Below are 27,622 nucleotides of genomic sequence, written 5' to 3'. Positions count from 1 at the left end.
GTCCAAAAAGCCTGCAACCAATGGGACCAATTTACACTACATATGCTTATTCTCATTTACAATATGTGTTCAACATGTCCACTTTGACTCTCCATGCATTTTCTCAGCCAGTGTACCACGTTTGTTTAGATTCTTCTCGGACCGACAGCAGCACAAGCCTCTCCCTAAGATAATGATTTGGATTTTTACAGCATACACCTGTGCCTTCAGGAATCCCCAAAATGCAAAGTCTAGCAGGTTAAGGTCAGGTGATAATGGTGCCCACTCTACTGGTCCTCCCTTCCCAATCCATCAATGAGGAAACATGTCATTGAATCAAAGTTTGTACAGATGAAACTTTTCTTTTTTCAGAATGTCATGCACCGTGCGCTCTTGGCCACTTCGTTTCAGCACTGGTCCATCTGACGGATTTCTGTGGGCTGGCATGAAACTCAGCAATTACTCCAATTTGAGTGTCTTCACTTACAGAAGGGTGACCACATCGAGGCTAGTCAGCAACAGATCCAGTCTCTTTAAATTTCTTCACCAGTTTCCCAACTGCACTGTGTGCTCTTGGATTCCTTTCAGGATGTGTAGCATTAAACCTATCTGCCACTTCCCTCTAGGTCCATCACTGACGACCACTAAAGAAGGACTATCTCCACCCTTTCATCCATTGTTAATGCCATTTTTCACCTGTAAAGAAAAAACATATTTTTACCATTGGTTCCAGACTTTTCAGACACCCTGTATATAAATAAATAGTCCATTTATTGGTACAAAAAAATATTACAATGGCAGTGCATGCACTCCACGCATACCTAACTTGTCAGCTGAGGCCAGAGAGGTTCACATGATCAAATAATATTAACAATCATTCCCAAAATAAATGCATGTATACAATTTGATCTGATTAATATATAGCAAAATTGCATTTACCAGTGTACAGACATTCTATGAACTATCAATAACTACCTATAATCACGATACTACAACACTATAGAAGCCATGAAGAGAGAATAAGTTTTATAATTTATTCTTATATTTTTAATCGAAGTAGAATAATGTGAGATGGATATTAAGGCTGATTAATAAGCCTGAAGGAAGGATGGGAAAACGTGATCTAATGACAAAATTCTATTGGCTGTTGGGACAAGGGAGCAGGTCTGTTTTTTCTAGGTGAAATACAATAACCATGTCTTATTAAATGAACTAAATGGCACTACGGTACAGCAGTTCCTCAAAAAAGGGTGAGAAATCCCTCCTATCCTTATTGCCCCATTGTACTTACCTCTTATTCATTCCAAAGTATTGGAGAAACAGTTTACTCTCAAACTCCTAAAATATCTTGAAACCTTTAATCTGATCTGGTTGCTAATATGGATTACATCAGTGTTGATCCACTGAAGATGGCTTATGTTACCCATCTATGGACAAATCCCATGGAAAAGTTTGGTGAAACTCAAGCAGTTGCTCTTGACATTTCTAAGGCTTTTGATCATATTTTAATCATCTTTTTTTTTACAGGTACTTCTTCCATGTGCACTATTCTTCTGAATTGGCTTCTGTAATTCTCCCCCCCTCTCTTTTTCAAACCAGTTCAAATGTGCTGTAATCAGTCAACATCCACTTGCTGTCCAACTTCGAACTCAAAGAATGAACTTTTCTTCTGTTTTCTGTCTCCATGTACTTCCAGAAAATTACAATCTACATAAATCAAGTCTAATGTTAACAAGTATATTCTTCTGTCTTCTCAACTTTCAACCTATGCAGAGTACTAAGAACTATAAGTTCTATTACCTTTTGTTTGGGATTGTCATAAAAAAAAAAAAAAAAAATTCTGTATGTTATTAAACATACAATTTATTAAGATGTAAGTTTTAATTTAAAACTATCAATATAGAAAGATGTACTACTTATTAGTGTATAATGAATTTTAAAGGCTATTTTTTAATAACTTATTTACATATGTGAGAAGATGCCACAATTATGAAGAGACATTTCGGATATTCTTTCTTACAAATCTTTAAATTAATCTACAATATTTCAGTGCAAATACTCAAGTGCTTAATCATTGCTGACTTCTGATATAAAAAAGATGATAGCAAAATGGATATAACCTGTAAAGATAAAGATTTTCACCTAAAAGTTACAATGTTAGCAGAAATGCACAATTTTTGAATATTTCTTGCCAATTTTTTTTTTTTTTTTTGATAGTCAACAATATTATATAGATAAAAAATAAAATATAATTTGCATAATAATAATTAATTGTTATATAATAAAAAAAAATAATTATTTGCACACTTAAGTGGGCTCTCCTCTAATGGAGAGCTAAATGTTAGGGTAACAAAGAATAAGAATAGGCACAAGTATAGTTTTATGTACACCAATGCTAGGAGTATAGTATATAATATAAATTTGATGCATTTGAGGTGCCGGTGAAGACATCAAAGGCTGATGTTGTTGGGATATCAGAGACATGGCGCCACACAGAGATAAGGAATGCAGAATTGGAATTTGAGGAGTACAATGTGTACAGAAAGGATATACAGGATAGAAGGGGAGGAGGGGTGATGCTGCGAGTTAAGAAACACATAAAATCTAAGGAAGTAGATCCAGTTGACATGGGTAGACAGTGCAGTGATGAGTCACTTTGGGGTGACATAATCACTGGGAAAACCAAGTTGAGAGTAGGAGTGTGTTATAGGCCTAATGACTCTGATGAGTAGAATGAACAACTGTACAGGGAAATAGAGGAGTGGGCCAATAAATCACACAGTCTTAGAATGGAGGATTTTAACCTCCAAGATATAGACAGGAACTTATGGGTTGGTCACAACCAATAGCAAGACTTTTGTGGATTTACTGAATGATTGTTGTCAACAGCAGCATGTTCGAGAGTCAACGAGAAGGAGCAATACACTTGATCTGATTATCAGCAGCGATTCTTCATGCATTAAGAATCTGCAGATAAAGGAGCCACTAAGTGGCAGTGACCACAAAGTGTCTGATGTGGGATTTACTTAAAGAAGTAACTACCATCAATGGTAAAGGGAAGAGTTTTGCTTTCGTAAAGTTGACTAGTGGTCTCAGAGATTTTTTAAATTTTATACAGAAGGACCAACTGATGATGTTACCAACAGCAAATTCTAAATGGGAAGTTTTTTTGGTCAAGTCGAAAGATATTTGGTTTGGTTTTGGTTTTCCTGGCACATGGGTGACTAAGTCCATGATGTGCCAAGTCCAGCTAAATAGGGAAGCATTCAAGGAATTTATCTTGGAAACTACTAGGTTTTTCATACCAACTAAGAAATAATGTTCAAGGTTTAGTCCTAAATGGATTTCAGATGACCTAATTAGACTCGTGGCAGAGAAGAAAAATGAATGGGATGCATATAAATTAACAGGAGACACAGATGCCTATGGTAGATATAAGATAGTCTGTAATCAAGTCACAAAGAACATTAGGGAAGCAAAGGCAGATTATGAGAAATCGTTGGCAAACAATGCAAAGAAAAATAGTAAACACTTCTTATGTAAACTCTAGAAGAAAGGGAATGAATCAGACTGATCCACTTGACATTGACGGTTCGATTGTTGAACCTGCTGAGCTAGCTGACAAACTAAATGAGTATTTTGCATTTGCATTTACACAAAAGGCCAGAAGCTTATGAAACTCTGGCAGGGAGCTAAATGATTTTGTAATAACAGAGTAAAGTGCAGGAGAAATTGTTGAAATTGAACATAAGAAAGACACCTGGGGTGGATGGGATTTATCCAGTTATATTAAAGGAAGCAGCAAACCCTTAGCCATAATTATGAAAACTTCCATGGTCTTAGCAGAGATCCCCATGGATTGGAGATGTGCAAATGTGTGCCCAATTCAAAAAGGGGATCAAAGGGTGACCAGATTAATTACAGACTTAGTCTAACTTCTGTTCCAGGATGGGGTCACTGATTAAGGAAGCGATGCAGGATCATCTAGACAAGACTGCAGTTATAGTTCAGAAACAGCATGGGTTTGTTAAGGGGAAGTCTTGTCTGATAAATTTGATTGGATACTATGACATGGTCACAAAGGAACTGGATGCAAAAAATAATTTTGATATCATATACACTTCGTCGTCGACTTACGACCTATGCGACTTTCGACCGGCCGCACTTACGACCACAAAAAAAAAATTATAATAATAAATTAATTAATAATAAATCAGGAAGTCACTACTGAGGACACCCATAACCCAGGTGAGGAGGCACATCGATGACGGGAGGCCTGAGGACAGCACCAGGCACATACATCAGTCGCTCTCTCTCACATACACCCAGTCGCTTTCAAGCATCTGTTGTGTGTGGTGTATTAATTAAAATTCTACTGAAATACGCATAAAATGTTTAGTAAAAGGAAAATGCCTTCATCTACACATACGCCAGCTAAGAAGTCAAGGAAAACTATTGATTTAGAGTGTAAAATGAAAATTATCCAGCAGTATGAAGGCGAAAAGAAAGTGAATACGATAGCACGTGACTTGACGTTATCACATTCCACGGTATCGACGATACTTAAGGACAAAGAAAGAATTCGGGAAGCTGTGAAAGGTTCTGCACCTATTAAGTCTACAATTTTAACAAACAACAACAGGAACCCATCCATGAAATGGAGACATTGTTGTTTGTGTGGATGGAAGATTTAATACAAAAAAATACAACCATGAGTCTTCACACAGTGCAAGCAAAGGCTAGAAGTTTGTTTCAGAGTTTAAAATCATGCGCCGGAGACGATTACGCAGAAGATTTTCAGGCTAGTACTGGGTGGTTTAAGCATTTTTAAAAAAGATTTGCTTTGCATAATGTCTCTTATAAATAAACAACTCCTACCTCAACCCAAGAACATGACCCTGACGATGCACAACCCAGCACAAGCAAAGATTAAAAATTGATTTTGTAAATTTCATTTGTATTAATTTTTATATTAATTTTAGATTGTATTTTTGTGTTAACAGTACATTATGTACAGTATTATTTTTCACATTATGCACAATATAATTATAGATTGTAGTTTTGTTTTTTTATAAACAGTATGAATAATAAACCAATTAAAATGTAGAGAACATTTTAATTGGCCTAGGCGTAGAAACGAAGGTATGTACAGTATTGCTAAATAAAAGATGAAAACATTACTGTATTTAAAATGAAAAATTAAAGATGATAAAAATTTAAAAGATTATAAAAATAAATTATAAAGATGATAAAAAGATTAGAAAGGTTAAAAAATACTGTTAATAAATATATGGCCGACATACGACCAGATCGACTTAGGACCTGTCAGTCAGGAAGTCGGTCAGAACAGAAGTCGGTCGTAAGTCGATGACCAACTGTACTTGGATTTCAGGAAAGCCTTTGATGCTGTTTCATATGGAAGACTGCTGAGTGGGAGAAGACAGAGTGGTTATCAATGAATTCTGTCAGGGTTCAGTGCTGGGCCCATTGCTGTTTTCAGTATTTATCAATGATATTGATGAAGGTATATCAGAGTTAATGTTTAAGAGTGCAGACGATACGAAGGTTGAAGGTTGGCATGGTTGTTAATGACAGTAAGCTACTGCAAGAGGATCTGGAAAAGTTGAGCAGATAGGCTGAGAGGTGGCAACCGAAGTTTAACATTGATTGCAAATGGGTAGCAGTAACCCCAGAGTAAGATATCAACTGGGTGGTACTACACTCAGGGTAGTGGAGAATGAAAAGGATCTGGGAGTAATTGTGCAGCCAGATATTCTGAGCAGTGCAGACAGGCTGCAAGAGTAGCTCAAAGTGTCATGTCAATGATAAACAGGATATTTTGGTAGCAGGGATAAGGAGGTGATTGTCCCCTTGGATAAGGAAAAGGACAAGCCACAACTTGAGTACTGCATACAGGCCCGGAGATTTTAGGAAGGATGTAGAGCTGCTGGAACAAGCAGAGAGAAGGGCAACGTGATTGGTGAGTGGAACAAAGGATGCTTTTACCAAGAAAGACTAAAGTTCTGCAAATTGCAGCATAAATTGGAGGCTAGGTACCTGCGAAGTGATCTAATTGAGGTGTATAAGGCTTTGAATGGTTTGAGTAAGCTCCTTGACGTAGTCTCTCACTGTGTCCCTTCATCTTTCATACTCACTGGATTTAGATACCTGCATTTTTATTTTATTTTATTGTTTATTTCCCAAGTGTATGCTATCTGTCTAAGAGTCAGAATGATACCAGCTTCAACCTAAAATAGGGCATTAGCAGTATCATTCAAGTGTTCAGGAGCATATGTGGAGCCATGGTTAGCAAAGTGACCAACACAATCAGGTTTCTTGTAGACTGAATTTTTGTAGTTGCCATATCAAATAGTAGACTGTAAAAACTCAGACTACTGAGACTGTAGGAGCAACAGCTACGATTCCCAAGGAGTAAGGACAGGGCAAATAAGTCATCAATATAGCAAATGGGTAGCAGTAACCCTAGAGTAACATATCAACTGGGTGGTACTACACTCAGGGTAGTGGAGAATGAAAAGGATCTGGGAGTAATTGTGCATCCAGATATTCTGAGCAGTGCAGACAGGCTGCAAGAGTAGCTCAAAGTGTCATGTCAATGATAAACAGGATATTTTGGTAGCAGGGATAAGGAGGTGATTGTCCCCTTGGATAAGGAAAAGGACAAGCCACAACTTGAGTACTGGTTTGAGTGCAGAGTTTGAATCTCCAGAACCTGAAAAATGTTGGTCACCAGGATCTTCATCATTATGCTAGCCATAATGAAACTGACAGGGGCACCTATAGTGGTATGCTGTAATTGCACAAAAAAACAAAACAAAACAAAAAAAAAAAAAAAAAAAACTTGTGTAAAAGTTGAAGGATCATTAACCCTTTCATGGACACGTTTTCCATGTTTGGGATTGGGGTAGTTATTTTCCAAAAGCAGAGGCTCAGCTCAGCAAATTGTCAAAAAATTCTGTATATAAATAATATCCTTTACATCTGAGTATAACTTTATTTAGTTTTTATCAACTTGTGAAATAATTACAGAGATTTCTTCAGTTTTAACTTTTGTAATCCAAAATTGCATGACTGATGTTAACAGGTATGATTTTGTGCTTCCATCTATAAGTAATCATAAATCAACAATTAGATGGAAATACAGAGGAGATATGAAACATGTACTGGAAAATTTTCAAGACAATTCATGCACTAATGGACACATTGAAGTGATCTTCAAGACAATCTACACACATTCTGCAAATTGCAGTGGCTGAAGACCAAGCACCTGCAAAGTGATCTGATTGAGGTGTATGAGGCCTTGAATGGGTTCAGCACGCTGAATTCTGATGGGATTCTTCCGCTTGTTAAGATTACAAACCTAAGGGGACATAAATTTCAAATTGAGGAAAGACAGTTGTAGAATAGATGTGCAGAAATTTGCCTTTAGCCAGTGGGTGGTTAATTGCTGGAGCAAACTTCTAACTGCCGTTGTGGAAGTTGATAGCTTAAATAAATTCAAGGAGGAACTGGACTAACTTTTAGAAGGAATGGTTGTGTGCATTTTTTTTTTTTTTTATTGGCTGATACTACATAAGCTCATACACTTGCTTTCTTGCATCACATGCCTCCATTACTATTACCATTACATATTTACCAGAGCTCACTCATGAAAAATATAGATCAAAGTATTTGGGCACATAAATGAGTTAATGGTGAAGGTATTCTTACACTTGGCATGGCATCCTTGCTTACTAAATCTCTAAACGCATTCAGTAGTGTGTGCCATAGGAATAAATGTGACTGGGAGAGACCACTTCATATGACACTATACCATCTTTGTAAATAATAAAGCCTTCAATTATATTAAATAAATTCAGTACTGCTTTGGATTATATAACAGATATTACTAATAAGAGATAAGTTTGGAAATATATCTGGAGAGTTCATGGGTTGGGGTGCCATAATAAGTTATTGTGGATTGTAAAAGAAAATCAGTTTTCTTTTGCGTTAACCACACATGCACACAATAATTGACTAACACTACTTTCTAATGTCTTCATTATCTTTTTAGATCACTGGTTTATATATTTAATCTTCTGTGTTTGATAGCCTTCATTCCTGTTAAGCAAGGTAGTATGATTGGATACTGCAATGTGGTCCCAAAGGAACTGGATGCAAAAAATAATTTTGGTATCACATACTTGGATTTCAGGAAAGCTTTTAATACTGTTGAACATGGAAGATTGCTGTACAAATTGGAGCAGTATGGCATCAAGGGCAAGTTGCTGCAATGGAAGAAAGGGATGGTTGAGTGGGAGACAGCAGAGAGTGGTAATTAATGGACACTGTTCTACGTAGACTAATGTTATTGGTGGAGTCCCCACAGTTTAGTGCTGGGCCTATTGTTATTTTGTGTATTTATCAATGATATCGACGAAGGTATATCAGGCTTAATGTCCAAGTTTGCAAATGATACAAAGGTTGGCAGGGATACAAAGATTGTTAATGACAGTAAAGACAGTATGCTACTGAAACAGGATCTAGAAAAGTTAGGCAGATGGGCTGAGAAGTGGCAACTGATGTTTAACATAGACAAATGCAAAGTACTGCATATAGATGCAGCAACCCAAGAGAAATGTACCAACTGTGTGGTACTACACTCAGGGAAGTGGAAAGTGAAAAATACCTGGGGGTAATTGTGCAGTTAAATATGAAGTTTGCTGAGCAGTGCAGATGGGATGCCAAGGCAGGTCATGGAGTCTTGTCAATGATATATAGGAATTTTGCTAGCAGAGACAGAGAGGTGATTATCCTAATTTTAGGAAGGATGTAGAGTTGCTAGAACAAGTACAGAGAAGGGCAACAAGACCAGTGAAAGGAACAAAGGGGTGTGCTTATGAAGAAAGGCTTAAGTTCTGCAAGTTGCAGCATCTGGAGACTAGGCACCTGCAATGTGATCTGTTTGAGGTGTATAAGGCCTTGAATGGTTTGAGCAGGCTCAATGTTGATGGGGGATATTTCCGCTTGCTCAGATTAAGAACTTGAGGGGTCATAGATTCAAATTGAGGAAAGAGAGTTGTAGAACAGAGGTGTGAAAGTTTGCCTTTAGCAAGCGGGTAGAGTATTGCTGGAACAGACTTCCACCTATTGTTGTGGAAGTTTTTTGCTTAAATAAATTTAAGGCTGAACTAGACAAACATTTGGAGTGACTGGATGGGTAAAATGGGAAGGTTTTTTTTTGGCTGATGCTGTATAAGCTTGCTGTTTTGCATCATATGTAACTAATGCCTCAAAATCCTTAACACACACACACCAGCCCATGAACACACAATTCTGACAAAATAATGCACAGATGGTTATGAGTGCATGCTTGGGTGCTGTTAATACCAATATTTAATTCAAATTTTTATTTTATACCTACCATTCCCCATACATTAGGGTTTTTCAAGGTTACTAATATTATAACACGATATGCAGTGCACTTGCTTCTGTCTTGTCTTTTTGGGCATGTTTCTCCCCTTCAGTTTATATCTGTATTTAGCCTATGAAGGCTAAGTTGCACTGGCACGTGAATGATTGGCACATTTGTACACACAAATGTGCCAGTCATTCATTAACAGAAACTGCTGAAGTAGAATTGTAAAATACACAGCGATACATATCAAATGTAACTTTCATTGTGTAAATAAGTAATAAGCTTCATATGTTTATGAAAATATACTTAGTAGGCTTGATGGAGGAGTGATGAAATTAAAGAGAAATCTGTCACCTAAAAAGACATGAATAATCTCAAAAAGATGGATGTTGGGACAGCAACAGAATTCTTCCTGACCAGCGGAAGATCACAGAAGTGACAATGGTGGAATGGAAAAGTGACAGGCAGAGGATAAGAAGTCTGAGAAACAGCTGGTGCACCCAACCCCATTGCTGGCAAGGAAGGCAACAGGAAACAACCTTATACATCTATCTCTAGTAGCTTCATGATGTCTGAATCAAATATTAGTAGAAACAGGACTCAGCAGGCAGAAGCTATGAGTGTCGTTTTCGGCAGGAGAAGAAACGAGGCTTCTCAGGTTGTAAACCAGAGAAATCCTTGTAATAATGTAAGAACAATGTAAGAACAATGGAATGTAAGAACAATGTCAAGGAAAGGGAAACTTGAAAATATGAAGAGAGAAATGAAGAAAAACAGGTGGAATATATTAGGTAGCAGAGACTAGATGGAAAGATGAGAACTTCATAAGTGAAGATAAGGGTAATATACAAAGGAGGGAATGACAGCAGCAAGTAGTTATAATTCTAGATAAAAATGCACAGAAAGCTTCAAGAAAGTGTTGCAAGTCGGTGACAGAATGATAGCTGTAAGATTAAAGGCTAAGCCAATAGATTTATTGATTATGCAAGTATATTTACAAACAAGCAGCAATACTGAGAATGAAGTAGATGAGGTATATGAACTGGCAGAGGAAATAATGGAAGAAGAACCAGGGAGTGACATATGATGATCATTGTGATGGGAGATTGGAAAGCTGTCTTCAGTAAAGAAAGGGAAGGAGATGAGGTTGGGGACTGTGGACTCGGGACAAGGAATGAGAGGGGCAAGAAAACGTTATAATTTTGCAAAAGAAGAGAGATGTTTACATCAAACACATGGTTTAAAGAGAAGAAAATAAGATACACTTGGAGAAGACCATGGGATGTTGACATTCTTCTTCTTCATAGCAGGTACCAAATCAACTATATTTTAGTCAACAAAAGGTATAGGAATGCTGCGAAGTATGCTGATTCTGACCACAAATTGGTAGCAATAAAAATGAAGATTATATGCTCAAGAGAATAAGAGTTTCAAGAAAAAAAGGAAATTGAATTTAAATGTACTAAAGACCACACTAGCAGGAGATTTCAGAGAGGCAACTGACAGGGAGATAATGGATGGAGAGGAATAGAAGAAGTGGAGAAGAGATAAGAAAGGTTTAAAAAGATTGTAGTAGCAGAATGAAAATTAGGTATAGTAGATCAGAAAAGGTTATGGAAACCATGGATCACAGAAGAAATGAGACAAAATGGAGAAAAGAAGAAAATGGAAGCACTAAAATTCAGAAGAGGCAAAGATTAAATATAGGAGTATGAAAAATGAACTTAGAAGGGCAACAGATGAAGCAAGAGAAAAATGGTGGGAAGAACACTGCAGAGAATTAGAGGAAATGGCAAGAAGAGGTAGAAGTGATCTAATGTATGAAAAAGTCAAGAGCTTAACAAACAGGAGAATAAGACTAGCAGAAAGATAAAAGACAAGAATGGAAAAATTCTATATGACAAAGAACACACAAGGAGAAGATGGGAGAAATATACAGAAGAGCTACATGATAAAACAAATAAACCAAAAGTCTGGCCTGTGACAGCAAATGATGAAGACCTTAGGACCAAAATTAATCAGAGAAGAATTTGAAAAGGCAGTGGCCTCATTAAAAAGAGGGAAGGCAGTTGGACTGGATGATATAGCAGAAATTATAAAAGGACTTGAAGAGGCAAAGAAAGAATTGTTCAAGATTTGCAGGAAAATCTATGAATATGGAAACTTGCCCAAAGACTTTCTAAAATCCATAATTATCCCATTAGAAAAGAGGAAGAATGCAATAAGTTGTACAGATTATAGGACAATCAGTTTAATTTTCCACCCCTCAAAAATATTACTAAAAATTCTCTCAGAATGAATTAAAGCAAAAGCAAAGGATTGTGAATTTGTAGAAGATCAGTTCGGGTTCAGAGAAGGAGGTGGAACTACAGAGGCAACAGGAATATTAAGAACATTAGCAGAAAGAAGAATGGAAACAGGAATAGATCTGGCAATCTGATTTGTTCATCTTGAAAAGGCGTTTGACAGAGTGAATTGGGTTAAGCCGTTGGAAGTCCTAGGTAAGATTGGCTTAGACAAAAGAGACCTAAAACTAATTTAGGAACTTTACATGGTACAGACAGCTGTGGTTCAGATTCATGGAGAGAATCAGAAGTAGACTTTGGTAGGGGTGTAAGGCAAAGAGTTCCATGTCCTTTTACTATTTAGTTTATATACAGAAACATTGATGAAAGAGTACAAAGAAGAGCCAAAAGAAGGTGTAAAAGTAGGAAGGGAGAAGATAAAGATAAGATTTGCAGATGACCAGGTATTGAGTACTAATAATGAGTAAGAATTACAGAGTTCCTTGGATATCTTGAATAGCAAAGTAAAGGAGTACAATATCAAGATTAACAACAAGAAAACCAAGATAATGTTAATTTAAAAGTGGCCAGGAAGAAGAATCAATGTAACATTAGATGGCATAATATTGAAACAAGCGGACAGATACATGACAGAAAATGGAAAAAGCATTCAGGAAATAAAAACAAGAATTGCAATGGGCAAAGAGGTATTTAGTAATAGAAAAGAACTATTGAGAAGAAATTTCAAGAAGGAATTAAGAAAGCAAATGGTGAAAACATTAATATGGACTGTGGTACTATATGGCTCAAAGACGGACACTGGGAAGAGAGAAGATTAGATGGCTAAAAGCTTTCGAAATGTAGGGGTGTGGAGGAAAATGGAAAGGGTGAAATGGGTGGACAGAGTGAGTAATGAGGAAAGTAAGAGAAGAGAGAATATTAGTAAAAGAACTAAGAAGAAGAGAAAAGAATTTTATAGGACATGTATTGAGAAGAGAAAGCATGTTGAGGAAAGTGATTGAGGGGAAGATATGTGGGAAGAGAGCTGTTGAGAGAAGGAGAATTGGAATGGTGGACTGGATGGGATGAGGAAATTATGCAGGAATTAAAAGGAAAGCACAAGATAGAGAAGCATATCATCAATGGAGCCCTGAACCTGTCTGAGGGCAGAGAACTTAAAGACTCTCAAAAATGTTGTTTTTTGCAATTTCAGATTATTTTTGTCTTTAAACAGCCAAGAGATTTCTTCAGTTTCATTTCTCCCCTCCATCTGTCCTTTTAGCATTTTTCTATTTTTCTCACTTCCCTCTATCCTTTTAATATTTTTGGCTATTTTTTTTATTTTAGTTCTAGCATCATCCCCATTTTATTTGGTTTATTTTTCAAGGTACATGCTCTGAGAAACCATGAAAAGCATCAACATGTGCAGTAACCACACAGCATAATGGCATATTTAATTATTTGTTGGACCTTTAATGCATACAGCTAATGAAACTTAATTTTAAAAGTGCTGTACATATGTTACAGTTCCACTATGCAGTTTTTTTTTTTAGTGTTATGCAATAATAACAAAATTAAAAACTTGCATAATATTTTTAGCAGGGGTTTTTCATTCATGTAAACCCAACCCTTCCTTTCCTTGGCACAAATATTCTTTTAGTATATAAACTATATATTTTATGTAACTAATAATATTTGCAAATAAAGGATTATTATTGTCATTAGTATTAGCCATACAGTGCAAGGAAACAGCAGGCTTTTGCTGCACCAGCCAACAGAGAGAGAGAGAGAGAGAGAGAGAGAGAGAGAGAGAGAGAGAGAGAGAGAGAGAAAAGAAAATATAAATTATACTACTTCCTCTTTGTGTAGGTAACTATCCAGTTACCTACACAAATTTCTTCAAACTGTCAGCTTGAACTACCTGCTAAGTTAAACATTAATTATTAGGTATTTCCATTTAAAAGTTGATAAAATTGTTAAAAACTCAATTTCAGAATTGCCCATGCACACATATTTTTGCTTATGAAAATTCTAATTTTGATCACTTCGATTCTTATCAAAGTCCAGCTACAGAGTTTAAATTAGACTGATACTAATACTAGGTGGTGGATGACTCTCACAACCTGTGCAATACAGGAGCTCACATCTGATGAGTATGGGCTTGGCACACCCAGGGCCCTGAGCTGGATATCATCATTCTTCTTTCTTGGTGATTCCTTTCTACTTCTGATTCTCTCTCTCTCTCTCTCTCTCTCTCTCACTCACTCACTCTCAGGGTAACTCGTGAATTTTTTTTTTTTTTTTTTGGCTGGTGCAGCATAAGCCTCAGGCTTCCTTGCACCATATGGCTAATAATAATAATATCACCACTTTACTTATTGGAAGCTTCAAATGGTGAAACCTATGTTTAGTCTCCAGAGCAAAGTTTCTGGCACCCCCCTCCCTCACCCCCACTCCTTCAACCCATGCATGGTACAAAGTACTATAGGTTTGATACCTGTAGTACTTTTTTGTGTTTGGGATTTTCATAAAAAAAACTCCATTACACAAAATAATAATATCATCTCTTGAAGAAGTTCAAGAAGTCAAAATATAATATTTGATCACATTTGCTGCACTGTCAATGCAGTTAAACAAATGTGACTATGGTTGAATGAATATCTCAAAATTATTTTTGAGAGTACAGAGAGTCTCAGCAGACAATTAGAAAAGTAAAAGTATATTTTTCATATTAATCATGCAAAAAAATCATTAGGGTGGAAATCTACTTGTACAGTCCCCAATGGGTTACTGCTCTTAGTTTGAATGAACGTATTCTACCATAAATGCTTTCTGTTATAAAAATGGGTGTTTTTTTAAATAAGATGTTTACAGTAACCAACTTATATACCTCTTGCATAATATATTATATAAGATTATGCAATTACAGAAATGGTCCTACCTTTAGCGCTATCATAGCAGCTTCTCGTACAATGGAACCAACATCGCCTCTACTGTCAAGTGTATAATCATCGAGTGCTGTTAAGAAACAATCATAAAGGTGCTGTAAATTAACCTTGCAAATTGCAGTATCTGGATTATTTTCACATGTTATACCAACGGTACTGCAAACACTCGTCAATGCTTTAATTGCATCTCTACGTACTTCAGCCCAGGCTGCAAACTGGTCAGTAAGTTGTGCCCTTTTTTCAAGTGCTTGAAGGGTATGTGTCAGGTGTCCAGCAAAAATGTAACTGGGAAGAGAGCCTTAAAAAATAATAACAGATATTATTTGTATACAATCTCTGAAACCAGTTATATAAACAAGAGGTATGCATGAGATACGTTTTCAGAAAAATGTAAATTAAACATGGTGTGATCAAATAATGATTTACAAAATTAAACACTATTTATGTTAAAGGAACTGTTGCAAACTGCAACAAGTAATGGTGAAAAATTGCAACCTGCCACCGTCAACTGAGCAAAAATTAAAAGTATTGAACAGATAAGCAAGGACCAAAACCTGTCCTTGTAAGCAGAGAGGTATGGTTACCTGCTTAAAGAGTGAAGCAATTGAAGTATCTGGCATTTAAGCAAGCAAGAAATTCTCCTCCTCCGCCCACTCCACAAAACCCAATGGGCAAATACAGACCCCTACTTAAGAAAAAAAACACAGGAAAGTTTAGAACCACAATAATCATTTTTCCAAGGTGGCACTTGCCTTGTGGAAATTCACAAAGCACTCACACTTGTCATGGCTGCTAATAGAAAAAGAACCATGGGTGCCCCTATGTGAGCAATCATGACAGACACAACAGAAAGAAAGTCCTTAAATATAGTTAGCTAAATATTTAGGAAGCAACTTTTTTTACGAGTTGCTTCCTGGAAAATATTTCACAGCACAAAGGAATAACTGATAGTTATATCAGGTTAATCATATTTGAGACAATTAATTAACTGCCCCTTTATGATGGTGGGACTTAGTAACCCTGGGTATAAACCCATCTGCAAGTTCTGAAATACAGCATCTAGCATACTGGAGGTGACCATCCAAGTGCGAGCTAATGTAAGCAGGAGGTGAGGTGTGGTAACCACACCACACAGAGGAAGCTGACCTTCTATATTACCAGGTAATACTATGTGGAAAATGACTCATATCAACCAGTGCAATACCACAATTTTGCTTATTGGAGGCTTGAAGTTGTGGAATCCATGGTTAATCTCCAGAGCTCCAGTAACCCCCATCTCTTCCATCATGCAGTATGATCGATGTCTTTACAGGTTAAGGTGAACATCATGGCACGATCCAATCTTCCTTACATTTTGAGAGCACAGCTCCAAAAGGGTGTTTGCAGGCCAGTTGCTAGATAGTCCATCAGACCAAATCTATTGGCAACTCTTTAGGAGGCTTCCAGATCTGCTAGTGTATAACCTTGCTGACTATAATCTGTCAAATAGTGACTGGAAGGAGTCTGAGTAGTGTGTGCATGGGAGGGGCACTGTCAAAACCAAATTATGTCAAGGAGCTAGATACATTCTTGCCATGTGTATACCATATTCAAAAATTTCATTACTTCATACAAAATGTCCTCCCTCACCTTTTCTTACTACTAAATACATTATGAATAGTCAAACTAATAGAACAAACTTATCTGCAAAAAGATCTAAACTCACAAACACTTCCTCATTCATTTCACAATTTTTTTGTGGTCTCAGTTCCAATCTCAATAATGTCCATTTCCTCATACAGTATGCCAAATCCCACATACTTTTTCTAAGAGAAATCCAGTTATCAGTTGATTCAACCACGGCTCATCTCAGTTGTCCTAATTATTTACTGTATGATTCCATTTGCTCCAAAGGTGGCACTTGTGCACATGTCAGCTCCAATATTCCATGTCAGAGAAGTAATTTGGAATGGCTGCTTTTCGACCTTCTCTGGCTTAAAGTTTCTCTACCACATTCTGTCAATACATCTGTTGTCTCTATCATTCTCCTAAATCTACTAATCACTTGGAATTCTTTGATTTCCTCTCTTTTAAAATTTACCTTCTCCAGTCCAGCTTTCCTAACAGCGAGGTAATGTTCACAACTCCAGCTGGCTTCCATTTTCTAGTCACATGGACCCAGCTGGTCAAGATGCTGAGGCTTTTGCACTTACTTGCGTATATTGTTCATTCAAAACCAGACAATTCTAAACACACATGTGAATTCCATGAGAAAAAGGATCCATTGGTGATGGTCTCTTCTCCAATGGATCCTTTCTCTCATGGTCATTTTCAACTTCGCGTTGTTTGGCATTACAAGAATACAAAATAGATAGGATGATCTGCAAGATTTTTCTTTTTTTCCTTGGTCAGATTACTGTTTCAAATTTTCTGATGTTAACGTTTGCTCAGATCGTGTCAGTGAAATTATTCTTGCAGGAATGGAATCCTTTATTCCACACTCCACCTTAAAATCTCGTCCCTTATCTAAACCTTGGTTTTTCAATAAATGTGCTAAGGCTGTTCAAGAGAAGAATGTTGCATGCCACAAATGGCTTGTATCCAAATCTCCAGGTTCATTTTCTGCCTACACCAAGGCTTCCAACAATTGTAAAGCAGTTATTAATCAGTCCAAACTAGATATCAAACAGGTTAAGAGTGGAAAACTTGCTTCTTGTCCAAATGGTAGTCAAGTATTCTGGTCTCTTGCCAATGCTACTGGCTGCAACTTTAGTTCATCTCTATTCCCACCTATGTCAAAACCAGATGGTTCTATTGCCACTTCAGTCAAAGATAAAACTGATCTGCTAGCATCCTACTTTCTTCCAACTCATGTATTGATGATTTTGGTAAACCACCTCCTACCATTCCCAGTAGTCTCCATTCAATGCCTCCTGCAGTCTTCCATCAAAAGAATGTCAGAAGGATTTTGAACAATCTTGATGCTAAGCAAGCTCCAGGTGCTGTTGGTATTTCTTCACTTGTTCTCAAAACCTGTGCTCCCAAACTTACTCCTCTTCTGTGTCATCTTTTTTCACTTTCATATTCCAAAAGTGTTCTTCCTTCTGCTTGGAACTTGGCTTATATCCAGGCAGTTCCAAAAAAGTGACAAATCCCTCCAATCCCATTATCGTCCCATTGCACTTACTCCTACTCTTTCTAAAGTAATGGAGAAATCAATTAACTGCCAACTCTCAAAGTACACTAGCCAACAAAAAAATTGTTTTTTTTTCATACCTCCAACAATGAAACTATGTGATTCTGGGAGAAATAAACATGCTGATTCCAAACATCACCAGAACAAAGTCTCTATCACATCTACATCAAAAGATGTACCAATGTTTAATGTAAAAATAAAGGGATATATACGTATAATTCAAGTTTGTAATACAAGTGTAAAAAATATTATATGTTCTATTATATGTTTGAAGAATAGATTTACAACTCTGATAACATGTCACGATCAGTTAATACTCGGAAAACCCTGGCACTGCCTACAAAAATCCATATCGAAAACACTAAGTGTGCTCTCTTCAAATTGAAAATTGCTGCATCAGATTTTGAACCTAAGAACCATAAGTAGAAGTCTGATTATGTTTATCACAGGAAAACCAACACCAGAATACATTGCTAAAATTAAGAGAATTAGCTTATATCTGTTAAAATAAATCAGTATGTCATACATCACCGGCTAGATTATGCAAAATTGATATTTTGGTAAAATATCAATTTTGTATAATCTAGTAACTAGAGGGAGTAACATTTTACCATTTTGGTAAAACGTTACTCCCTCTATCTTTAATAACTGTGATGTGATGTGAAACTATCATTGTGATTTTCGAAATTATGCATAAAAATTGGTTAAAAACAACATTTAAGTTCTTGCAGGTAAAAATCATGATGGCTAGTGCGATCTACAAACATTCCATCTGATGAACAATCACCAGTATGGATTCAATCAGTGACGATCCACTGCTGATATTCTGGCTTATGCTACCTGTCTATGGTAAAATTCAATGGAAAGGGTTTGGTGAAATTCAAGCAGTTACTCTTGCAATTTCAAACGTGTTTGATCGTATTTGGCATACAGGTCTTCTGAATAAGCTCCATCTGATGGTATGACAACTGTTTTTTTGTAATTGGGTATCCAGTTTTCTCTCTGACTGCTAACTGCAATTATTCCCCATGGTTCAGTTCTTTCTCCCACTCTTTTCCTCTTGTATATTAATGACCTTTTTCCACTGACCAGAAATCCTATCCATAGTTTTGCTGATGATAGCATATTGCATTCCACCTTCCAGTTTAAGAAACCTTGCCCTGCACAAACAGCTCCAACTTCTTGAATACCCAATCCCAATTCCTTATATGCTGATCTCCAGGTAATTCTTCAGTGGGATAAAGATAACTTAGTCACTTTCAATCCTTCCAAAACTTAGTCCTGTCTTATATCTTGCAAAAAAGATTCTTCTGCTCCCATGCTTATCTGTGATTACACTGATTTCTAGGCAAGATCATACACCGATGAGCCAAAACATTATGACCAGTGAGTCATTATGCAAATCGAAGCAGCTGCAGGTGAACTACAGCGCATGCACGGGTCGGGACACGGTATAAAAAACACTGATACTGAGCTCGGTTAATCAGTGTTACGCTTGTTCTTCAGATGAAAGGCAGCGGACTTGAGAAGCGAGTTTGACAATGGGATACTCTGGGTGCAGTCATCCATGTGCTGGGAATTTTGACGTCTACCACCCACCTAAACATCATTGCTGACCAGGTACACCCTTTCATGGCAATGGCCTTCCCCTCTAGTGGTGCCGTCTTTCAGCTGGATAATGTGCCTCGCCACACTGCCTAGATTGTTCGAGATTGGTTCGGGGAACACGAGGAAGACTTCCAGGTATTGCCCTGTCCTCCAAATTCCCTAGACATCAACCCCATCGAGCATCTGTGGTTTGTGTTGGAACAGCAAACTCCAATCTGCAACCACAGACCTGACAGGAGTTAAAGGATCTGCTGGTTACGTGTTGGTACCAGATACCACAAGCCACATTCAGAATGGGAAACAGCTTGTACCTGGCGAGGCTTTCCATGCCTCGCCAGGTACAAGCTGTTTTGGCTGCACGTGGAGGACTAACATCATATTAGGTAGGGGTCATAATGTTTTGCCTCAATAAAAAATAGGTTTTCTCTTTCACTCTTGGCATTACTTTCCTTCCAAACAGCTGTTCATTCTATGCAAATCCCCCCCCCCCACCATAGAATATTGTTCCCAAATCTGTGGTGGTGCTCCCAAACCTCTCTCACAGTTAATGATTTCTCTCTAACAGAATCTATCCATTCTCTGTCTCATAGATGTTCTGCTTCTGTTGCATGCTTTTTTTTAGATACTTTCATGGGTGATGTTCTTCTGACGTGGCTGCTATAATTCCCACTCTCTCTTCCATAGCAGTCCGAACACGTGCCACAACCAGTCAACATCCTTTTACTGGCCAATTTTTCTTCTTTTTAATTTATTAATTCAACTTCTGTTTTCTGAAACAATCTTCCTTCCTATGTATTTCCTGAAAATTACAATCTACAGAGATTGAAGTCTAATGTCATCAAATATCTTCTTCCATCTTCTCAACCCTTAGTCCATGCATGGTACTATGTACCATAGGTTCTAATACCTTTTGTGTTTGGTGTTTTCATAAAAAAAAACTAAAATAATAATTTCTGTGTGTCTCAAATCACACTCATGGGGAATCCATGGTTCTTTTGCTATTAGCAGGCCATGAGAGAAAATGCAAATGTGAGAATTTCCACAGGGCTAATGCTTCACTGAAGTGGTCACTGCAATTCCCTAAACATTCCTGTTTTCTCTCTCTCAAGTGTGGGTCTGAATTTGCCCATTGGAATTGGTGCAGTGGGACATTTTTATGTTTGTTTCTGGCAACAGTTGCACATTCTTTAGGCCAGAGATCATGCTTCTGTGCTTGCCAAGGTGAGTGTATGCTCTTTAATATTTTTAATTTTATTTGATAACTTCATTTTTAATTTTCACTCAAATAAAGATCACCGACATCATCCCTTACGCATTACTTGTTGCAGTTGCAACAATTCCTTTAATGTGGTATAACAATTGTTGTTGGTATTGGGCCTAATGATACAAGAGCTACTGAGGCCAAATTGTGTCTGTTCATAGTTTATTTACTCAAAATACTTTTGTTAAGAGAAATGAAGTCTAACATGACTGATTGACCAGCATATTTTTGAAAATTCCTCATATAGTGCTCTTAATTTTGTAAACTGCTAATACTTTTCAGCTTCTGAACTGATTCTAAGAAAATTTTCTATATTAAAATTAAATAAAAATAATTGCCACTGTTGTGACACAAATAAATTTGTGTTACTAAAATATACAAGGTCTGATAATTATTTCAGATGGATTAAGTAGTATTATCAAAACAATAATAGAATTTAAGAATTATACAGCAAATTTTAAAATGTTAGTGATATCTAATTTTCTTCCTAAACATACTACTTACTGAGACCTGACTGCATTCCTTTGGTTGTTTATCCTGAGACAGGTGCAATGGTGTCTCACCTTTTTTCTCCCACCATTTGATTATAACCAGTGTTTTTTTTGTGATCGTACGCAATGGTACGGCGTACCGGTACCTATATTAACAGTGACGTGTGACATTTGTATGCAGTGCACTTCGAAATTTGTAATATTCCGTAAATTTTTTTTACCTGTTTATCTACTATTCAAATAAGCTTAAAATTATTTAACTAAATTTACATTTTTCACTGTTTATTGTTAAGATATTTTCTATATAAAACTGTATAACCATTTTTATAATTCTAAATTGCTCAGTCGGACCTTTGTTTAATTATTTTGAATTCCCCTTGGAAGTTACATTTAAAGTAGTTTCCATTGAGCAAGAAAATTTTCATATAGCGAACAGATTAGGAGAGAATTAACTCTGTATGCACTGTTCGCATTTCTGGCCTTCAGGCAATTAGTGCTGTTGAGTGAATTAAAAGAGCTAAAGGGATTACCTTTCTATAATTTAGTGGTACCTAGTAAAACCTATCTGACCAACTGTCCAGCATACCTCCGTACATCGGACAGGTGGTCGGATAGCTACAAGTCGCACTGGTCAACAGTGAGCAGATCAAGGTGTATTCCCAATGGTCTCTGGCCCACCTTCTATGTGACCTTCTGTTCTAGTTCCTGGAAAATTTTCATCTCTGAGACATTCTTTAGGTCCCATTCCTAATTACATTGTATGAGGTATTGAGTGTAATGGCACTGAGTGGCATGTGGAGGCACCTTAACTGGAATTCCTCCAAATGAGGTAAGTTTGAGAAGAGACTCAAGAGTGTTCGTGGCCAGTGGTTTCAACCAGCAGGTCGCTAGATTTAAGTCTGAGCACCATTTCATGGAATCAGCTATGTTTCAAGACATTTCTGTGTATGAGGAACAGTGATATATTGCCTATGGACTGGTTTATTAAACAAAGCAGAATCAAGAAACTTGGATGTTCTACTCAGGGAGCATCTGTCTTCAGTCGCTTTGGGTTGGTTAGGACATCAGGTTGATGCAAATCTATGGAAGATGGATTTGCAGTCTTAAATCCTGGCAGTCTTAAGTCCTTGGAAGGTTGTCACAGTCCATGGTTTGCTCCTTTTGGCTCTAGAGATAAGCTTGATCAACAAGGTTTACACCCCCCCCCCCAACATGGAGAAGCAGAAGCATTGCCACAAGATGACCAAATGGCTGAGTTAGTTAATTAGCAAATTAGTTTAGTATTGTTAGAAAAAGAAACAGAAAGATGGATTTTCCCTTTCTGGGCCTCTGTCTACTTCTTGCAGTTCAAAAGAGCTCCTCAAATATATAATTAAAGAAGCCAGTAACAAAATAGAATCTATTCACTGAAAAGCTCTTTAGAGATAAAACTTTGAGGAACTCACTGAAATTGCTTGGCACCCAGGGCATCCAGCTGACATATATGGACAGAGCATTCAGGAAGGAAGTACATACAGTTGACATAGATGGACAGAGGAATGTTGAGTCAGTTTGGTGTGACATAAGCACTGAGAAAGCAAAAATAAGAGTAGGAGTGTGTTATAGGCCTAATGACCCGAATAAGTACAATGAATAAGTACAGAGAAATAGAGTGGGCAAGTAAATCAGAATGTCTTATAATGGGGGATTTTAACTTCCCAGATATTGACTGGAACTTGTGGGTTGGTCACTCACACACTAGCAAGACTTTTGTGGATATATTGGATGACTGTTTTCTGCAGCGGCATGTTCGAGAGGCAACCAAAGAGGGCAATACTCTTGATCTGGTTATCAGCAGTGATAATTCGTGTATTAAGAAGTTGCAGACAAAGGAACCACTAGGTGGCAGTGATCACAGTGTACTGATGTGGGATTTACTTAAAGATATAATTACCATCAGGGGAAAAGGAAAGGATTTTTGCTTCCATAAAGGTGACTACAGTGGTCTCACACAGTTTTTAAATTCTGTACAGTGAGACCAACTGATGATGTTACCAAAAGCAAATTCTAAGTGGGAAGCATTCAAGGAATTAATAATGGAAGCTACTAAATTTTCATACCTATTAAGAAATATTGTTCAAGGCCTAAATGGTTGTCAAATGAACTAATGACACTCGTGGTAGAGAAGAAAAATGCATGGGATGCATATGAATTAACATGTGACACAGAAGCCTATGATAGATATAAGCTGGTCTGTAACCAAGTTACAAAGGAGGTTAGGCAAGCGAAGGCAGATTACGAGAAATCTTTGGCAAGAGATGCTAAGAAAAACAGCAAGGATTTCTTTACGTATATAAACTCTAAAAGGAAGGGGATGAATCAGATTGGTCCACTTCATATCGATGGTTCAACTGTTGATGATCCTGCTCAGATGCAGACAAACTGAATGAGTATTTTGTATCTACATTCACACACATATGAGGAGTTATTAAGGAAGGAAAATGCCAGAAGTTTATCAAATTTTAACAGGATGCTTAATGACTTTGTAATAACTAGAGCAAAGTGGAGGCGAAATTGTTGAAGTTAAACATAAGAAAGGCACCTGGTGTGGATAGGATCTATCCAGTTATATTAAAGGAGGTGGCAAAAGAACTAAGCAAACCCTTAGCCATAATTATTAGAGCATCCTTGAACTCAGGGGAAGTCCCCATGAACTGGAGATATGCAAATGCATCCCCAATTCACAAAGGGGGATCGAAAGGTGACACGAGTAATTAGTTAGTTTAACTTCCATTCCGGGAAAATAATGGAGTCACTGGTCAAAGATGCATTACAGGATCATCTAGACAAGACTGCAGCAATAATTTAGACACAGCATGGGTTTGTTAAGAGAAAATCTTGTCTGACAAATTTGATTGGATACTATGATGTGGTTACAAAGGAACTGGATCCAAAAAATAATTTTGATATCATATACTTGGATTTCAGGAAAGCTTTTGACACTGTTGTGCATGAAAGACTGCTGTACAAATTGGAGCAGAATGGTATTAAGGGTAACAAGAGTAAGTTGCTATAATGGATAAAAGGGTGGTTGAATGGGAGAAGACAGAGTGGTAATCAATGGACACTGCTCTTCGTGGACTACTGTTATTAGTGGAGTGCCACAGGGTTCGGTGTTGGGCCTGTTGTTTTGTATATTTATCAATGATATTGATGAAGGTATATCAGGCTTAGTGTCGAAGTTTGCAGATGATACAAAGGTTGGCAGGGTTGTTAATGACAGTAATGGCAGTGTGCTACTACAGCAGGATCTAGAAAATTTAGGCAGATGGGCTGAGAAGTGGTAACTGAAATGTAACATTGACAAATAAAAAGTACTGCATATGAGTTGAAGTAACCCCAGAGGAACGTACCAACTGTGTGGTACTACACTTAGGATGGTAGAAAATGAAAAAGACCTGGGAGTAATTAAATTTTCTGAGCAATGCAGACAGGCTGCAAGAGCAGGTCATGGGGTTTTGTCAATGATAACAGGAATTTTGCTGGCAGAAAAAAGGAGGTGATTATCCCTCTGTATAAGGCAATGGTCAGGCCACGTCTTGAGTAGTGCGTACAGGTCTGGAGGCCTTATTTTAGGAATGGTGTAGATTTGCTTGAGCATGTACAGAGAAGGGCAACAAGATTGGTGAGTGGAATGGAGGGATCCTCTTACCAAGAGAGGTTTAAGTTCTGCAAATTGCAATGGCTGGAGACTAGGCACCTGTATGGTGGTCTGATTGAAGTATATAAGGCCTTGAATGGGTTGAGCACGCCGAATTCTAATAGGATTCTTCCACTTGCTCAGATTACGAACCTAAGGGGGCATAAATTCAAATTGATTAAAGACAGTTGTAGAATAGATGTGCAGAAATTTGCTTTTAGCCAGCAGGTGGTTAATTGCTGGAACAAACTTCCATCTGTCGTTGTGGAAGTTGATAGCTTAAATAAATTCAAGGAGGAACTGGACAAACTTTTTGAGGGAATGGTTGTGTGATTTTTTTTTTTTTTTGGCTGATGCTACATAATTTCATATGCTTGCTTTCTTGCATCACGTGCCTCTATTACTATCTTTCAATTGGCTGATTGGTTATTCGAAGTCCATTTTGGTACAAAACTGATTTCAAATATCCCCATAGAAAGAAATCATGGAGTGATAAATCGAGGCTTCAGAAGCCAACAAACAGCACCACTGATGTTTTATGTACTGTGCATGATGTTGCTATTGAACTAGTCTATGCCAAAACAGATTAAATGAAAGGTGTGCTGTCTTGTTGGACCTGAATATCTGTCATCTTTGTTTAATTATTGAGGCATTCATTTTATTGATTTAATTTTCCACGAGACCTTATGCCTATTAGACAGACACATCACTATTATAATACATTCATAAAAGGAATAAGAATCTGAAATAATCTGCACATGAATGACCTCCATACAATATACATAATGTAGATTGGTTTTACAATGAGCATCTTACAGCCAGTGGGGAGGCGTATTACTGCAGTAAGTACCAGTAATTGTACCTGAAAACAGTTCAATTCAAATAAGAACACTTCATCATTGGAGCAAATGGATTCTGTATTTATGTATAATTCTGTATAATGATATCTGCCTTCAAAACTAAACAATTTGTAATAATGAAATTTATGCCTTTTAAGCACCCTCCATGTAGACCTGGAGAGATTGATATAGGCTCTTCCACATTTGGCTAAAACAGCTGACACATTGCAAATTCTATAATTCAGTTTTATACTCCAGCATAACCGCAGAGATCAGAGAAGTTTATAAAACTAATAATTTTTTTTGACAAAAATACAATGGCTAACTGTATTTGGGGGTCATATAAGTTTAAACCACAATCAACTCAAATGTGTGATACTGCACTCCTATGTTGACCACTTAGCTATACTGGGCAAAGCCTATCTGTAATTTTCTTAGTATCATTAAAATACTAATTTGGGAGTAATTCTCAAAATTATCACAGCCTGAGAGGCCCTTCAGTATGACAACTTCTGTTCAACTAATAGGTAGCTTGGTTTTGGCTTTTAGAGAGATAGCTGATAGAATTCATCACAGGGCATCCTACTGATACGACTTATAGCAGTGGCATGCAGTAATATCAGCTGAGCTTTCTCTTATATTGTGTAGAGTGAATTTTACTACCAAATAATGTTTCACAAGAATGGTACTCAATAATGAAAGATAAAATTACAATGGTCAAAATAAGAGAACTATACAAAATATAACAGCAAATTGACTACTGTTAAGGTTCATTGATGTCATTGCATTGTTCTTATAAATAATAAGATATATATATTTTTTTAATAATAATCTTTTTTTTAAATTATTATTATATATTTTCAACTGTCACCACTAAATTTTATAATCATGCCAGAAATACCATCAACTTACTGATGAAAGGCTGTCATGTGGGATACATATGCTAGAGGAACTAATCACTCACACAGTAATGAATTCATCGTATGTTGCCTTAGCCAACTTCAGAGATTTTTAGGGTAAGCTAAGGAAGCAAATACACTGAAAGAATATTACGATTTCGTGGTTTCTTTTCATTTTTTTATGCTTAGCCCTTGAATAATTAGCATGTCTTAAAAGAAGAGAGATGTTTATTCTTAGTGTATACCAAGACAACATCTGGTAATTGCATTGCAATTTTAGAGGCCCTTCGAATAGGACTTTGTCCTATTCTAAAGAAAATATTAGTACGATTCTTATAAAAAAAGATGTTAAAGTTTCTAAGTTTTTTATTTTTTCTAATAAAGTGCAATATTATTATACAAGATGAAACAAAGTCAGGACAACTCGGGGGAAAAAAAAAAAAAACCCAAGAAAATATACCTTATTTATGTATGTGATGTGATGCACAAATATACAGGGTGATTCAGGAGGAATAGTACATATTTTGGGAGGTTACAGTATCAATTATTCTGAGTAAAAACGTTCATATAAATATGTGTCTGTTATATTTTAGCTATTCTTTTATATTTCATTTTATGTTAATCCACTGGCATTTTCTTCCCCAAAGGGAATTTGTCTCTTACTAATGTACTACTATATTTATATTTGGTAGGACAAATAAAGATTCTTTCTTTCCAATTCTCAATGGATACAGAGATACAGCTATTTGAAACTGACGTGCACGGTTCCCTGAATCAGATGCGACCAAGAAGCAGTTATAACCTGATGCTGTTTGGTGTTAGAAGTTTTGTTAAGAATGCCTCACATCTTCACACATGCTGAATATGCTGATATGGTGTTTGTCTACTGCTGCTTGTAGAGAATACCTTTGATGGTTTCCTAACTGCAGAATAGCAGATTCAAGAGCTTTGACAAAATGGTGAATCCCTTGATATAGATGGTTGATGAACATCAACTCGATGTTCATCAGTATCTTCATCTGAGTGTACAGTAAATATTT

General features: G+C 36.9%; 1 protein-coding gene across 1 annotated transcript in view; it reads right to left on the bottom strand.

The window, feature by feature from the left end:
* Tbcd (tubulin folding cofactor D) overlaps positions 1-27,622 on the bottom strand; it is a 256,208-nt gene that overhangs the window by 38,198 nt on the left and 190,388 nt on the right. Inside the window, exon 12 of the mRNA XM_090389645.1 lies at positions 14,624-14,928. Within this exon, the coding sequence (XP_090245771.1) occupies positions 14,624-14,928 (305 nt within the window). The remainder of the gene's footprint in view (positions 1-14,623; positions 14,929-27,622) is intronic.

The sequence above is a fragment of the Mastigoproctus giganteus genome, chromosome 2 (genome assembly GCF_048544385.1).
Source record: "Mastigoproctus giganteus isolate SK-2022 chromosome 2, ASM4854438v1, whole genome shotgun sequence".
Taxonomy (NCBI): domain Eukaryota; kingdom Metazoa; phylum Arthropoda; class Arachnida; order Uropygi; family Thelyphonidae; genus Mastigoproctus; species Mastigoproctus giganteus.
Note: the sequence above shows the minus strand (reverse complement) of the source record. Positions and strands in the feature narration are given on the sequence as shown.